The sequence below is a fragment of the Hemitrygon akajei genome, chromosome 16 (assembly GCF_048418815.1).
Source record: "Hemitrygon akajei chromosome 16, sHemAka1.3, whole genome shotgun sequence".
Taxonomy (NCBI): domain Eukaryota; kingdom Metazoa; phylum Chordata; class Chondrichthyes; order Myliobatiformes; family Dasyatidae; genus Hemitrygon; species Hemitrygon akajei.
In genome coordinates, this window is record NC_133139.1 from 75046872 (window position 1) to 75064873 (window position 18002).

The 18002-nt window shown below is 41.2% G+C and overlaps 1 protein-coding gene across 3 annotated transcripts in view; it reads left to right on the forward strand.

Annotated features, from left to right (window-relative positions):
* LOC140740191 (hepatic lectin-like) overlaps nucleotides 1–18002 on the forward strand; it is a 32611-nt gene that overhangs the window by 12484 nt on the left and 2125 nt on the right. For 2 of the 3 annotated variants that reach the window (XM_073069203.1, XM_073069205.1), the window contains 4 exons: nucleotides 5643–5717; nucleotides 8233–8304; nucleotides 8874–9019; nucleotides 13947–14056. In XM_073069203.1, the coding sequence (XP_072925304.1) occupies nucleotides 5643–5717; nucleotides 8233–8304; nucleotides 8874–9019; nucleotides 13947–14056 (403 nt within the window). The remainder of the gene's footprint in view (nucleotides 1–5642; nucleotides 5718–8232; nucleotides 8305–8873; nucleotides 9020–13946; nucleotides 14057–18002) is intronic. The other variant, XM_073069204.1, reaches the window with a different exon arrangement.

The window sequence follows — 18002 nt, forward strand, 5'->3', positions numbered from 1 at the left end:
CTAGTGAAGACAGATCTAAAGTACTTATTAAATTCTTCTGCCATTTTTCTGTTTCCCATAACAATTTCACCCAATTCATTCTTCAAGGGCCCAACATTGTTCTTAACTATCTTCTTTCTCTTCACATACCTAAAAAAGCTTTTGCTATCCTCCTTTATATTCCTGGCTAGCTTGTGTTCGTACCTCATTTTTTCTCCCCATATTGCCTTTTTAGTTAAGTTCTGTTGTTCCTTAAAAATTTTCCAATCATCTGTCCTTCCACTCACCTTAGCTCTGTCATACTTCCTTTTTTTAATGCTATGCAATCCCTGACTTCCTTTGTCAACCACTGTGGCCCCTTTCCCCCATTTGAATCCTTCTTTCTCCGGGGGATGAACTAATTTTGCACCTTGTGCATTATTCCCAAGAATACCTGTCATTGCTGTTCCACTGTCTTTTCTGCTAGGATATCTGTCCAGTTAACTTTGGCCAGCTCCTCCCTCATAGCTCCATAGTCTCCTCTGTTCAACTGCAACACTGACACCTCCGATCTGCCCTTATCCTTCTCAAATTGCAGATAAAAACTTAGCATATTATGGTCACTACCTCCTAATGGCTCCTTTACTTCAAGATCGCTTATCAAATCCTATTCATTACATAAGACTAAATCCAGAATAGCCTTGTCCCTGGTCGGCTCTCGTACAAGCTGTTCCAAGAATGCATCCCGTAGGCACTCTAGAAACTACTTATCCTGGGGTCCAGCACCAACCTGATTCTCCCAGTTCACCTGCATGTTGAAATCCCCCATAACTACTGCGACATTACCTTTGCCACATGCCAATGTTAACTCCCTATTCAACTTGCACCCAATATCCATGCTACTGTTTGGTGGCCTGTCGACAACACCCATTAGGGTCTTTTTGCCCTTACTGTTCCTCAGTTCTATCCACACAGACTCTACTTCTCCTGATCCTATGTCCCCCCTTGCAAAGGACTGAATCTCATTCCTCGCCAACAGGGCCACCCCACCCCCTCTGCCCACATTTCTGTCCCTACGATAGCACGGATACCCTTGTACATTCATTTCCCAGGTCTGATCTCCCTGCAGCAATGTCTCCGTTATCCCAACAACATCATAGTTACCTATTCGCACCTGAGCTTCAAGCTCATCCGCCTTATTTCTGACACTTCGTGCATTCAGATATAGAATTTTTAGCCCATTTCTCCTCTCCCTATTTAAATCGCTGCCTATTGTGCTTAACCCAGCTTCCCGAACTCCCATCGGGCTATACGCCCCTGGAATTTTGTTGTCCTTCCTAAATTTACTTATTCTTTCTGCACATTTAACTCCATGTTCCGTCAGGCCATCCTTCTGTACATGTGTCGTCCTTATCACTTGTTCCGCTTCACCTTTCTCTACTACACACTTAATATTCCAGAACCGTGTCGTTCCCACCTGTCCTTTATTCTTCATCTTGCTATCCTCTCTCGCATTCTGGATCCCTGCCCCCTGCAAATTTAGTTTAACCCCCCCCCCCCCCCCCCCGAGAAACACTAGCAAACTTTCCTGCAAGAATGTAGGTACCGCTCCAGTTCAGGTGTAAACCGTCTCGTTGGAACAGATCCCACCTTCCCTGGAACAAAGCCCAATTATCTAAAAACCCGAAGCCCTCCCTCCTGCACCATCCTCTCAGCCACGTATTAATCTGTATAATCTTTCTGTTCCTTGCCTCACTCGCACGTGGCACAGCTAACAATCCTGAGATTGTTACCCTGGAGGTCCTGCCCTTCAGCTTCGCACCTAACTCCCTGAACTCACTACACAGGACCCCCTCACTCATCCTACCCACGTCGTTGGTCCCTGCATGGACCACAACATCTGGGTTCTTGCCCTCCCTCTTGAGAATAACCTACATCCGATCTGAGATGTCCCGGACCCTGGCACCAGGGAGGCAACATACCATCCGAGACTCCCGATCTTCCCCACAAAATCTCCTATCCGCCCTCCTGACTATTGAATCCCCTATCACTACCGCTCTCTTCTCTTCCCTCCTCCCCTTCCTAATTGAGTGTCCAACCAATTTGGTGTCAGAAATTTGACATATTTCTTGTCTTTAAACTGAGCGAAACAGAATGAGAGAAGTAAAATCTACTTCCTCTTACTCACAGCCTGCTAGGAAAAAAAAAATAATTTCAGATAGTGAGAATAAATCCGAGAAATAATGTAAGTTCTCGTTTCTCGGAACAATGTAGGAAATGCCTACGTGCTGACCTAAGTTAATTTGTTGTGCATTCCACGTGTCACAATTTCCCTTCCAAGAATGGATCCAACGTCCGCCATTCTGTGTGAAAATACGACCTTCTAACGATGTGAAATACTCCGAAAGCAGCTGAGCTCTTACTCTATTCAATGTTGTGTACTGTGAGTACATTGAGTATGCCCTCATGGTGTATGGAGTGCAGTAACAAATCAGTTTAATTTGTTTCAAAATGCAGGGAATTGTTTTTATTATTTTGTGTGCAGCAGATTCAAAGCTTTAACAGACCACAAATATAAAAGTGAATAAGCATGAACATGTTGATTGTTGTATGTCTGAGAATGAAGAATAATGCAGGAGAAGGTCAGTAGGCCAATCCGGGTGACTCCCATCGGAAATGCACCAACCAATGGAGTCCTCATTACAAGGTACACGCCGTACCAATTGCAAAAACACATCCAGAGTATTGGATAACTGGAATCAATGCCGCTGCCACCAAAAGTTTCAGATTGTGAGTTCCAGGTCAAATGTCAGCATCACAATGTTATCTTAATCTCCCATTTTAACACCGCCCACCCCCCAACTACATTAAACTCGCCCACTCGGTTTGTTAAAATAAGTCCGGTTTGCTCTTCTGAGACTGCTCATGAATTTATACGCTCGGGCAACTTACCACTCCTTTTCCCCTGCTCCGCACAACAGCCTATCTAATCTTCAGAGAGTTCATTTTGCAGGACTGGCAAAGGTCAAGTGAATCCACTCTGAACTTTCATTTCTACCTACGTTGCATGCTAAATTAGTTATCTAAGATATACGCAAATTCAAAACAATGGAAGCTTAAAGCCCTCAATCTATGAAAATATTCATACTGTAAAATATTTTACCCGTCTAATAAGGCCAAAGTTTTGGAGGTTATCAAAACAAATGTCATTTGTATTTGGCGATATTGTGAGTGTCATCAAGAAGTGTTTATAATACTATCGGAGGAACAACAAAGCTTATTGTCCTTGAATAGCATTTGATGCACAATTAAAAAAATTCTGGTCAACGTTGTGTTCTTCTGGAAGATGTTTATTATCCAAAGTTATATAAAACTTATTTATATGTAAATACCTTAGCAACTCCAACAAAGCTATGTAAGAGTATGCGTATGAATTCTTTTGTTCCTAACAGCATAATTCTAACTCATCAGACAGTCTTTGCAATCCAGACTCATTATGGCTGCAGTTTTGGTAGATTAGTCTTCTTAAAGAAAAGTAATGAGTACAGAAGATGGATCTTCTATAAAACATGACTGAGGCCCAAGTTGGAGCATTGTGTGCAGTTTAGGTCACTTACCTGCAGAAAAGATATAAATAAATTTTATATTACAGTAAAGAGAGAAATAATTAAAAAAAACGGTTTCTACAGGGCCCGAGTTGTAAGGAAAAATTGAATAGGTTAGGAGCCCTATTTCTTGTAACGTAGAAGATTGAGGAAAGATTTCAAAAAAGTACACAAAATCATGAGAGGCATAGATATGGTAAACATAAGCAGGCTTTTTCCACTGTGGTTGGCTGGAGGTGCAACTAGGTGTAATGGGTTAAGCATGAAAGGGGAAAAGTTTAAAGAGAGTAGGACTGGAAACTTCTTCACTGAGAAGATCATAAAACCAGAAGAAATAGTAACAGAATTAGGCCATTCAGCCCATTCAGTCTGCTCCGCCATTCCATCATGGTGGATCATGGATTCCACTTATTCCCATACACCTGCCTTCTTGCCATATCCTTTGGTTTCTCTTTATTGCTTTACATCATAAACTCCACATTTTACCACTTAATGCCCTTTGCGATCGGCACAAAGTCTCACTCCTCCACTTTGTGGAAATATCTCCCATCGTTTGATAAATCTCTGCTGGTGTGTTATTTAATCACTGCATCACAAATCTGATATCACACAGCGGTGACCATACTGATGTCACCTTCATTTTGCTTCAGAACATCGTCACCTATTTGTTGCCGTTCCTTCTTACCTTGTGACCTTGCTATCACGCAACAACCTAGTGGTGTTTGTCTCCCGATATTACTTTTAATCCATTCTCATTTTGCCCTCTATGTGCTCTTATTCTTTTGAGATTGAAAACCTTCATGAATACGCTTCCTATTGACATCAAATGTTACAAATCCCAGGGAGTAGCAAAGTGGATGTGTTGTTCAGATGTAACGATTTTGATTTTATTTCCTGCAGTCAACTATTTCGCAAATTAAGAGCACTCATGTGATTGGGGTGGTCATAATTATGACAGTTCATGGTAATACCGAATTTGATGCAATTAATTTGGGGAGAAAAATTACAATTCTAGAATGAAACAGCTTATATAATTATCAGAGAGATCATTTTGTATATCTTGCATTATTCATGCAAATCCATTCTGAACTATATTGATATCTATATATGTTGCATAAGAAACAGTGATCTGAGATACAAGCAAAAACCAAAGCAATGGACAGCTTAATGCTCCATTCTAGGACAACCCTCATACACTTGTATACTTTACTCGGATAATAAACCATGAGATTTGGGTGTGATCAAAACAAATGGTGTTTACATTAGTTATTATTGTGAGAGTATCCAGTATAGGCTTATGGTATCCTCTTGGAAAAAAAATTACCCTAGTGTCCTTGAATAACCTGTGATACAGAATGAAACAAGCTGCTCGACTGTTTCTGGAAGATATATTGTTATATAAATTTACATGCAGTGGATGTATACGCAGTGCCTCAGCAACACCAGCAGGCTATGTAGGACTATGCGTATGAAGACTTGATTTTTTTCTAACAACATAGTTCTAAATTATCAGCGAGTCCTAGCAATGCAGACGTAGGCCATTCAATGCATCGTACCTATTCTTCGGGAAAATACACAAGACAGCCGAATCTGTCTTACCAGCAACTATACATTCGCTTGATATTTCAGACCCGAAGGCGTCCTGGGTAAGAAGGTTTTCTTATTGCTCCCTCATCCTCCAAATTACAGGGGACCTCCTGGCATGGGCTTTTCGTTACCTCAGTGAGGAAGCTGAACATTTTTATAATTTTATTTCAGACAGATTTCACTATCGTCCACTGTTCCGAATATAACAATTGAAAATTATTCCTCGCCTGTAGAGAAAAAAATATTACTGTCCTACGAACATCATTTTGAATCCTCGTTTCACAGTTTCCAGTGCAATCACAACTACTCTCTTAGGTTTTAACAACAATTGTACTCAATGCCCATATTATGGCCTACAATGGTTGTATACACCACAATCAGAACATTTTTGCTCTAATATGTTATGGCCGAGAATATGAACTGTTCATCGGCAGATGCGTTTGCAGTCCAAGGAAAATGTAACATATATAACTGTTTATCTTGTATTTTCAGACACTCAGACGGTGGCTAATATGGCTTCAGCAGCTGCTAGAATCCAGGTAGAACTTTCTCAGTGGAAGAGTAATGGTAGGTGTAAAATTCAGACTCTGTATATTAAGTTCGCTAATTGTTCAGCTTCTCTGATGATTATCCAGATGCTCGCCATGAAACAATAGAGATGTATTTCACAGTATTCAACAATCCCGTCCTGTGTGATATCAGTCAGCAAATATTTCACATCACTCTTCCATTTTGTGATATCAAATATCAAATGGTGCAAATCAGAAAATTTAGACCACGTTCTAATTACTCCCTAAATAACGAGCTTGTTACCTAATTGGCCAACATCGCAACATCGCTTGCATGCTCTGTGAAAACCGATTTCAAGTTACTTCCATTACCATGTGAGTTTACTATCCCGTGCCAGCTTTGTGAGATACTTAAGTGCTAATAGTAGTCTCAATACGCTCATATTCTGCGCTTTATAATTGTACTTTTTTTTTTGTAGCATGAAGCACACACTAAAAAGTTTGTTGTGACATCGAAAGTTTCAATTCCTAGGGATCAAAGACCCCTGTGCAGTGTTAAGGGGCAAGCAATTTTGCTTTTTGATTTTTTACAGGTTACATTTCACGTAGTATGGCGACTCAATCAATTCGAAGAATGGAAGTTATGGCAGTGATTCAGGGCATTAATTGCGTTCCTAAAGTGGGTCCAAAGAGCTAACAGGCAGAAAAACCTGTTCATAATGTAGAATTCTGCTAGAAGGACTGTGCACCACATTTCATTTGGTGGCATTAAGACAACATTTACTGTGTAGTTACAGTATGTTATAAACTAGAAATGATTCTTTTCTTTCTTGTGTGAAACAGTGGAACAAAGAAAATCTACTTCATCTTGTTAACTATAGACTGAAAACAAAAACAGAACTAAACACTTAGCAAAGGGCACACAATTATTTTGGCATTGATTTCTCAATATAGACATTTTAGGTATAGCTTCGTCGGGTGGAAGCGCTTGCACTGCAAGATGCTTAAAGTTAATTTACTTCTTATATTAATTACCTTTATAGAATTAGTCAAGAATACACCATTCGTAACTGCAAAACAACCTCCTCACCTTTCAATACATTTCTATAGTCAGCGTACTCTGATATTGCATTCAGTGTGTCCTGTAAAAGAGATCTCATAAGAGAAAAGGTACACTTTTATTCCAGTGAGAGTCTGCTTAAGTTGTTTAAGCATGATATTGCTATATATTAAGTGCACTCCAGTTTTCAGACAATATTTGACTATGAATATAAAAAAGGTATGAACATAAAACATTGTGATTTATTGCACATCTGAGAAAGAGGATAAAGGCAGGAAGAGAACAGATGACCAAAAGGCTTTTGACAAGGTCCCACACAGGAGATTAGTGTGCAAACTTAAAGTACACGGTATTGGGGGTATGGTATTGATGTGGATAGAGAATTGTTTGGCAGACAGGAAGCAAAGAGTGGGAATAAACGGGACCTTTTCAGAATAGCAGGTAGTGACTAGTGGGGTACCGCAAGGCTCAGTGCTTGGACCCCAGTTGTTTATAATATATATTAACGATTTAGACAAGGGAATTAAATGCAACATCTCCAAGTTTGCGGATGACACGAAGCTAGGCGGCAGTGTTAGCTGTGAGGAGAATGCTAAGAGGATGCAAGGTGACTTGGATAGGTTAGGTGAGTGGGCAAATTCATGGCAGATGCAATTCAATGTGGATAAATGTGAGGTTATCCACTTTGGTGGCAAGAACAGGAAAACAGATTATTATCTGAATGGTGGCCAATTAGGAAAAGGGGAGGTGCAGCGAGACCTCGGTGTCATTGTACACCAGTGATTTAAAATGGACATGCAGGTACAGCAGGTGGTGAAAAAGGTGAATGGTATGTTAGCATTCATAGCAAGAGGATTTGAATACAGGAGCGGGAAGGTTCTACTGCAGTTGTACAAGGCCTTGGTGAGACCACACCTGGAGTATTCTGTGCAGCTTTGGTCCCCTAATCTGAGGAAATACATTCTTTCCATAGCGGGAGTCCAAAGAAGGTTCACCAGATTGATTCCTGGGATGGCAGGACTTTCATATGAAGAAAGACTGGATCAACTAGGCTTATACTCGCTGGAATTTAAAGATTGAGGGGGGATCTTATTGAAACGTATAAAATTCTAAAGGGATTACAGGCTAGATGAAGGAAGATTGTTCTCGATGTTGGGGAAGTCCAGAACGAGGGGTCATAGTTTAGGGATAAAGGGGAAGCCTTTTAGGACCGAGATGAGGAAAAACTTCTTCACAGAGAGAATGGTGAATCTGTGGAATTCTCTGCCACAGGAAACAGTTGAGGCCAGTTCATTGGCTATTTTTAAGAGGAAGTTAGATATGGCCCTTGTGAGCTAAAGGGATCAGGAGGTGTGGAGAGAAAACAGATACAGGGTTCTGAGTTGGATGATCAGCCATGATCATACTGAATGGCGGTTCAGGCTCGAAGGGCCGAATGGCTTACTCCTGCACCTATTTTCTATGTTTCTATGAAAATCAGAGGTCCATGATCTAAATTGTTCCCCTCTTTCAGCTACACTAGATTCAGAAAGGACCCACAACTTAATTGACACACTTCAGACTGAGTTCTCATGGCTGAAAAGGAGTAAGTACATTTTTATCAGATACTGCCAATTATTCATCTGAGAAATCAACTGAATGATGAATTTGTATGGCTGGCGGAATGTTGGTGATGATTACTAAGCAGGCTCAGCTACCTCTGCTTTTTCGCCCCCACCCCTGGTCTCCGCTCACTATCTCATACACCATGAGTTCACCGAGTTCCCACTTTTCTTCCACTCCCTTTTCCACCGTTCTCCTCATTTCCTGTGTCGTCTTCCTTTTTGTCACCGACTCTCCATCCATATAGTTCTTCCTGGAGCTACTCCTGTATCAACCGACTTTGTTTCCAGACTTTCTTCTATCCGCCCACTTCTGTTTCTCCGACAGAATTATTCCCACAGCTTCGAGTAATTCGCTGTGCATTGTCTCACCCAGTGAAGTGAATTGAGTTTAGCTGAGAAGCTGTCCTGAACACTGGAACAAGCAGCTTAGATGCAGCAGAGCGTTTCCTCATGCCCTGCACTACCACATATCTCATGACTATCCCCAGCCAAAATGGTCCTCTCTATAGACACCCAGTTTTCTCTGATAGTTTCTTCAATATCTTCACAGATATCAGTTCTTGTCCTAAACAATGGACTCGCTTCAAACAAAGCTGTTATCAAATTTCCTCAGGCACAGCAAGCTGGACAGTTGCCGAGAGATCGTGTGCATCAATGAATGCCCATCTTTTTGTTACTAACAACGTGGCGGAGCAGGTATGAATTAATTATGATAAAACTTACTCGCTTCTGATCTGTTTGTTATCTATTTAGTGATGCTGGTGAACCAGTTAACAGTACAAAGCCAATTGCCCCACTCTCATGGCCACAGCTTGCAGTTCATTGGACACATCTGCATAAAATTTCAATTAAAGTCATTTTCAAATGACTCTGCGCACTCATGGAAACATTTGTATTCCGTTTACGTCATGATCTTTGAAAATGCAAACCGCTGGGGAATATTTCAATCAAGGCTCCTTCCTGTTACTCCATACATAAAAGTAACTTTTCTCAGTGCAGTTTGTCTTTAGGTTCTCAGCCAGCTAAGAGCAAACACATTCCTATTTTATATTGATTGAACAAGTAGCCTTTCACGTCTACCTTAGGGACGCATGGACCATCGATAAACTAATCCCGGAAATTATAGGCCGGTAAATTTGATGTCAGTAGTAGGTAAATTATTGGAAGGAATACTAAGAGATAAGATCTACAAGTATTTAGATATACAGGGACTTATCAGGTAGAGTCAACGCGACTTTGTGCTTGGTAGGTCATGTTTAACAAATCTATTAGAGTTTTTCGAGGAGGTTACCAGGAAAGTGGATGAAGGGAAGGCAGTTGATATTGTATACATGGACTTCAGTAAGGTCTTTGACAAGGTCCCGCATGGGAGGTTAGTTAGGAAGATTCAGTCGCTAGGTATACATGGTGAAGTAGTAAATTGGATTAGACGTTGGCTCAATGGGAGAATTCAGAGAGTCGTAGTGGAGGATTGCTCCTCTGAGTGGAAGCCTGTGACTAGTGGTGTGCCACAGGGATCAGTGCTGGGTCCATTGTTATTTGTCATCTATATCAATAATCTGGATGATAATGTGGTAAATTGGATCAGCAAATTTGCTGATGATACAAAGATTGTTGGTGTAGCGGACAGTGAGGAAGGTTTTCAACGCTTGCAGAGAGATTTGGACCAGCTGGAAAAATAGGCTGAAAAATGGCCGATGGAGTTTAATACAGATAAGTGTAAGGTATTGCACTTTGGAAGGAGAAAATAAAGTAGAACATACAAGGTAAATGGTAGGGCACTGAGGAGTGCAGTAGAACAGAGGGATCTGGGAATACAGATACAAAATTCCCTAAAAGTGGTGTCACAGGTAGAATGGGTAGGAAAGAGGGCTTTCGGAACATTGGCCTTATCAATCAAAGTATTGAGTATAAGAGTTGGAATGTTATGGTGAGGTTGTATAAGGCATTGGTGAGGCCGAATTTGGAGTATTGTGTGCAGTTTCCGTCACCGAATTGCAGGAAGGATATTAATATGGTTAATATGAAAGAGTACAGAGAAGGTTTACAAGGATGTTGCCGGGACTTGAGAAACTGAGTTACAGAGAAAGGTTGAATAGTTTAGGACTTTATTCCCTGGAACGTAGAAGAACAAGGGGAGATTTGATAGAGGTATATAAAATTATGATGGGTATAGATAGAGTGAATGCAAGCAGGCTTTTTTCCACTGGGGCTAGCAGAGAAAAGTAAAACAGAGGGCATGGGTTAAGGGTGAAGGGAGAAAAGTTTAAAGGGAACTTTAGGGGGAGCTTCTTCACACAGAGAGTGGTGGGAGTGTGGAATGAGCTGCCAGATGAAGTGGTAAATGCAAGCTCACTTTTAACATTTAAGAAAAACTTGGACAGGTACATGGATGAGAGGTGTATGGAGGGATATGTTCCAGGTGCAGTTCTGTGGAACTAGGGAGAAAAATGTTTTGGCACAGCCAAAAAGTGTCAAAAGGCCTGTTTCTGTGCTGTAGTATTGTATGGTTCTATGCGTCTATGACCGCTGACTGCCTCGCTGCTAAAGATGAGACACACAGTACTAAACTCCACTCAGAGCTTGTTGTTGCTCAGTCTCGATTTGGCAGGACCTCTTGGCAGGAATCTTTCAGTTGCCTGTGATGGGCAAAAAACCGAGCAGCCAAGGAAAACCCACGCGATTACAGACAGATATTGGAAGCTGGACAGGGCTAACACCAGAAGCATAATTTCTGGCACTGTGATGCAGTGAGTAGCTCTCTTTCAGCTGTGCAGAACATTTTCGGCCGTTGTAATGCAATCCCCGCAGACAGATCGGAAGACTACGCTAGTGCCAAATCCTTGAATATCAATCGAAGTAGCATTCAAAAGAATTCATCCATCCGTTATACCCAATAGTTTATGGGGTTGTTGTTGTTGTTATTATTATTATTATTATTATTATTATTATTATTATTATTATTATTACAAGATTAACTAATCACATGGTGTATTCAGGTGCAGAAAATATAAAATAGAACAGTTAACTAGAGAAGGACCTTGTGGTCCACGATGTTGTGTCAACCTTTGAACCTGCTCCAAAATGAATCTAAACCTTTCCTCCCAGACTCACCATAAATGTGGAATGATAAGAGTCCCTATGTTTCTCTGATATAACTGCTCCACTGCTCCCCAGCTGTCCGTTGCACGCATTTATTACTGTCTGTGTAAAGCAAAAATAAAAGCCTATCTCTAACTTTCCATGAAAATGTTCTTCAATAGCCTTAAATGTTCACCTTGTAGTATTAGGCATTGCGTGTTGGGAAAAAGGACCCAGCCGTCCACTCTATGCCTCTTAATGTCTTATACCCATCCATCAAGTCACCTCTGATCCTCCTTTGCTCGAAAGAGAAAGGGCCTAGCTTTCTCATATGAGCTTTCCTCATAAGACATTGTTACTAATCCAGCAGCATCTTGTTAAATATCCTATCCACCTTGTCTAAGGTTTCACATCTTTCCTATAATAAAGCAACCATATCTGAACAGAATACTCAGTGTGGTCTAACTAGAGTTGAACAGAGCTGAAATATTACCTACAAGAGGAAATCTGCAGATGCTGGAAATCGGAGCCACACACACACAGAATACTGGAGGAGCTCAGCAGGCCAGGCAGCATTCAATTAAAAACAAAATGTCCTGCCGAAGGTGCTGACTTGCCTGCTGAGTTCCTTCAACATTTTGAGTGTGTTGCTTGAAACATTACCTCGTGGCTGTTGAACTCAATCCCCTGACTAATGAAGGCTAACACACTTTCTTTCTTCACAGCCCTATCAAAGCACAGAAACTTTGAGGAATTAATGGACGTAGATCCCAATATTTCTCTGTTCCTCCACACTGCTGATAATCCTGTCATTAACCTTATACTCCTCCTTCAAGTTTGATTTTTAAATGTAAATAACTTCACCATTTTCCAGATTGAACTCCATCTGCCATTTCTCAGCTCAACCCTACATCCTATCAATGTCCCGTTGTAAATTAGGGAAACTTTTTACACTGACCACAGCATCACCAACCTTCGTTTCACCTCCAAACATTAATACACCCCTATACGTCCTCATATAAGTCATGGAAATCAAGGGTCGCAAGACGGATCCCACAGAACACCACTAGTCAGGGACTTCCAGGCAGAATATTTTCAATTACTACCGCATTCTGCCTTCTGTGGGCAAGTCAATTCTGAATCAATGCAGCCAAGCCTTCTGACTTTCTGAGTGAGCCTTCCATGGGGAAAGTTCAAGTCCGCTCTAATAAAATAAATATAACCACATACGTTATTTTACATTAATCAATTTTATTTTGTTAATTCCTCGAAGAAATCAGTCGGGCTCACGAGGCAAGACCAGCCCCTCAGAAAGCCGTGTTAACTATTTCTAATCAGTCTAAACTTCACCAAATGCTCGTAAATCCAATAATCTCCAATAGTTTATCCAACACCGATTTAAAGATCGATTGTCTATTATTTCCAGGAATATCCCTATTATCTTTCTTAAACAAAGTAATAACATTTGCCTCCCTTCAATTTCAGTGGTACTCCAGTGGCAAATGTGTGCAAGAAGAATGGTAGATGGGTTGTTTGGTTATGCTGGCTGTAGATGAATTTGGTGCTCAGTCTTGTTACGCAGATATATGTATACAGGGAGCAGAACTAGGACCAAGGACCCAAACTTACGGAGCAACAATATTTAGTATAATCGTGGTGGACGGCTTGCTGCCTACCATTACTGACTGCAGTTTTGTCGGTTAGGAAGTCAGTAAGCAATAGTTCTACTATCTGTTACTTCAAAAATGAGTGATGGTCCAGGAAGATGGTAAGCGCCGTTGATCTATTTTGGCATAAGCAAATACCATGGTTCGACGTTGACTGGATGGCTAGAGATTCTGCACACCCTGGCAAGCCTCTCATTGGCATTACCATCAAACTATCAGTCCTTAATCGACCTAAACCCTGAGAGGGTAACGTAGTGTTTGGTCCATATCTGACAAAATGTTTGAACTCAATATTCCTGTGTAAAGTTCTTACAGTGGAACAGATAAATTGCAGATGCATGATGGAATACTCATGTTTTTTTTAGTGCAGGTGCAAAACAAAAGTAAAGCCAAAATGTTCATTCAATCAACAGTGCATTAATTGCACGAAATATTCTCTCCATTGCCAGCAAATGAACATTTCACAGTTTTATATTCCAGGAAATATTTAAGGCCAAGAGCAACAGCCACTGGAGAAATTACCAACTCCATCAATTTCACTCATTGCTCACACTGCCAAGCTCTGAAATAATTTTTTTTCCAATTCCTGATTGGCATTGCGGTATAAATCGTTATGTTCTCAAAACTGATGGAATATTTTAACTCAGAGTCTACGGTTCAGTTATTGCATTTTGGTTAAATTCTGCATATCTTGAAGTTAACTGAGGTGACATGCAATTCTCACGTCCCTCTGAAATCAGTTCCGCAGTTTGTTCAAATTGATTGTGAGTAGATAGTTTGGCCTCATTCAGCAGGTTACAAATTATAGTTTGTCACAAATAATGTCATTGTCTCTCGTGCCTCCCGTTAAGAAACACTTTTTTAATCTATGACAGGAGTATGTAAAGACAAAACTTCGAAAGAGATCCTGGATTGGCCTCAATGATTTGGTCCAGGAAGGCGACTGGCGCTGGGTGGATGGAACGGATTATTCTTCATCTGAAAAGTGAGATAGTTTCTAACCGCATATTTTATCCTACCTCTGTGCGTTGAACTTCAAACAGAACCGTCCTCTTTTATCGACCTTCAGTTTTAGAAATGCATATGGTGCTGCCCCGATTAACGGTTGCTGAATTAACGGGAATGATAAAACAGAGACTATTATTGTAGAATGTGTGTTCTCCTGTCGCACAAGGATACATTCCTGTTGTATGTGCTTATTGCATTTGGTAGGAAAGATTTTCTGTAACGACCCTTGTGACTGCGGAACTGAACGAGCTGCTGCTTATTTAGTAAGCCATGGAGCGTATAGTACTGGCCTGGAATTTGATTAAGACTGTGATACAATCAGTCGATTTGTTAATGTACAGCCTGTGAGTCTGACATATCACTTTTCAGTCCTTCTCTCAAAGCATTCCTGCAGTGTCTCATTAACATCCCGAGTCCACCTGCTTACAGTACTTGTTGACAAAGGCTTCCACTAGACACGAGGCACATACTTAGGTGTTAGCAGGACCAAGTTGTGATCAAATCAGTCAAGTGAAGGAAGGGAAGGGACACTGCATGTTCCTTGTACAATTGCATACAGAAGGTCCAGTGCTCTATTGCCCCCAGTAGGACAGCTGACATACTGATAATAGTGACCCTTATTTAAAATGCGACCGGGTAAGTTCAAATGAGATTCGTGGGGCATTTTGCTCTCAGCGAGTTATGAATGCCTGGAATGCACAGCCAAGAGCTGGAAAGTCAACTCGGCACAGGAGGACACCTTTCAGTCTCTACGCAGCCGGCAGGAGTCACTATCACTCGTTTCCAACTCATCACTTGTTTAAAACCAGTTTAAAACCAGTTCTCATCCAAAGTCTTTCTTCACCCTTTTTCCGTGCAAGGGTGCCAACAGTATAGACCCTGTCCGCTAGCGCTCTGTTTCGCCGCTGCCGGGATGCTTGGAAGAGAGCACGGAGGGCCAAACTGGCTACCAACCGCGCCTACTGCTGCCAGGCTTACTGTCGGTGTCGCCCATCAACACTACCCTGGCCTGGGCTCGGTGTCTTATTGTCCACCCGAGATCTACCCCTGCCCACGAACTTCCAAGCTCTAGCCCCGGTTCATTGGTCTTTCAAAATTACCCATTTCAGTCACTACATTGACTACAGTCTCTAGCGGCCACCATCGCTGAGGATCACGCTTACCTTTAAAGTATGCTGCCTCAAGTCCTTTGTCAATGGTCGAGTCAACCTACCTCAACCTACACTGATGCAGCGAAGGAATTTAGAAGATTGTTTATATAAATGTTCATCGGTTAATATATTCACATAACCGGTGGCAGCGTGTGTAGTACCTTCTCGACTGGGAAGGGTACGGTCCACCGGAAAGGTCTTGGATGCCCTCCAGATTCATCTCGGATCCATGGTGCAATGAGGAGTTCCAACAGACCCATCGCATTGTCCTTGGCCTTCGGCTGCTGGGGGCAATGTCAGGCCTTAATAAGCAGGCACCCAGTTTTTATCCAGCTAATAGTCGTTTCATGCCATTCGTTTCCAAGTCATTGCCTGTAGCCTATTTAAGTCCACTTCTCATCCATAGTCCTCTTTAACTCATCGAACCAGCCAGCCTCGACAGTTACTCCTGGCCTTCAGTTAACTTGTTGCCTGTTGCTTTTTGGTCTCTCTTGTTCTGTGGCCTGCCGTGGCTCTTATTTTGCAGTTTATTGTTAGGATATGGTTTAATGTTACATCATCTCAGTGCTCTACTTCTGGGTCAAGACTCTCTACATTTACGGACAGTAGTGAATGTAAATGAGTTAAAGTGTTTCAGAGGCTCCCAGATAGGCACAAACATTTGGAAAAAAAAATGAAGGGATTTTGGCATTGAGTATGCGGGAGGGATTAGATTGGTTTGGCACTCAATATCTAATTTAATTAGTTCGGCACAACATTCTTAGTTGAAAGACCAATTACGCTGCCTCGATGTTTTACCTTTCATGTTCTATCAGTCGGAGTTCAATTCAGCAAACTCTGACCTTAATTAGCACGCAAAACTGAATATACTTTCAAATATGGTAGCCACACCAAAGCTGTTGAAAAGGATCTTCAGTCACTTAAATTACATTTACTGGATATTTACCCAGGGTATTTTCATATTTCTGTGCTTTTGGTGCATTTTTTTTCATTCAGTGCCTTGGGAGTCCGTGTCTATCGACTGACGGTCTTCTGTGAATGAAACATTCGGACAAAAGCAGCTGCTTGAAAATATGGGTGAGGGGTTAGCATTTGTTCCTGAAATTAATGAGTTGAGAATAAGAAGCAAAGCTCGTGCAGAACAGGATAGGAATGCCTGTGAATACTACAAAGAGTTATTCAGCCGTTGGATTTCAGCCGCTTCACTTGCAGATTCAGTGTATTCCAGGACCAGAAGAAACAGCAAGTGAATACATAAACCCGTTAAGGGCTGAAGCTGGAAAGTAAAATAGTAAGATCATCCTGAGATGGGCGCGGTGGTGTGCGGCGTGTGAATCAAGAGATTGAAGCAAAATTGTTTCATCTACTGAAACTGATGTTCAAAGAGAGCAGTAGATTGCACACCATTTGGAAAAGGAATCGACAACCATGAGCTATATCCAGTTCATAAGTTGTAGATTAGGACCACACTGGGAGAAGTGTTGTGGTCTTGCTTGTAATGCTCCAATCTTGGAATATCCGGCAGGGGTTGACAGGGGTTTTACTTACGATGGGATGAGGAAAATTACGGGGAAGTTGCTGGTTGGTGTGGGCTATCCATATTTGTTTTTGGTTAAGGAGGAAATAACAGAAGTGAGGACAACGGATTATAAAAGCTAAAGACGACATTGCACATTAAAACGAGAGTGAAGCAGCTAGTTTGCTTTTGTTCATAGGTCAGTGAAAGCCAACATGTTGGTGCAACATTGTTAGTAATGGAAATTATACTTTTTTTCATTATTAGAAGTCTTGAGTACAAACTTAAAGATATATATCTCATTACAATTCATTGTAGTTTTAACACTAGTAGCAACGGTATTATTATTTCTGTTATTTATTTAACCTGAATAATCATAAATTTGGACAATGCCGTAACAATGCAGCTTAGTCAAAATGGTGGCAAATATGGTGGGTTGTTGAAAATGTGGAGAGTAAATGGTTTGGGCGGGTATTTTTACCACTTATAAGAACGCGAAAGAGCTCTCAGTGGGAGGTGGTGAAATTTCAGTAAAGAAATGCACGCAAAACACAGAATTAAGCGACTCAATGATCTGGATCGCTTGATGGTTCTATATTCCTGCTATATTTCATTGATGAATGGTTGTGAATAATTAAACAGTGACGGTAAACACACCTAATTGAAACAGGCTTGCCTAACGCAGCTGTGATCAAATCCTTTCAGAATCATCAACTGTATGTTCCATTTCGCTTTCTCCTCTCAGTTTCCCAATGTCAGAGTCGCTGGTCTTTAGACAATTTAATTCTTTCCATGTGATGTAAGCAAACAACAGACATTGAAGCATTAATCAAGTGAAAGGTTTGAGGACTAGATAACATCGCAGGTGTTGTGCGTCTGACAGGTTCTACAAAGCTAGTATTTCCTCATGTTTCTCTCGTTCAATATTGTTATAAGAATGGCATTTGCTGACAATATGTGTTCATTCGTTGCTCCTGTAAAAAAATGTAGAAGGGACTCTTTAAATGCAATGACTCAAATGTGGGTTCACATGGTCCGTAAAAAGTACATCACACTGCTGGTGAAATAACTAACGGTTATCAAGGTGAATGTGGCCTTTCACCTTCCGTATCAGGACACTTTCCGTATCCTGTCTCATCATCTTTTTCCCTAAAGCTTTCCTCTCCATCGATGAAGAGAAGCCAGGATCCTGATGGAAAGTATGTCCACTTCCCCGTTTGAATGCAGCTCCGGCAGTTCTGGGAGAAATTGTGCCC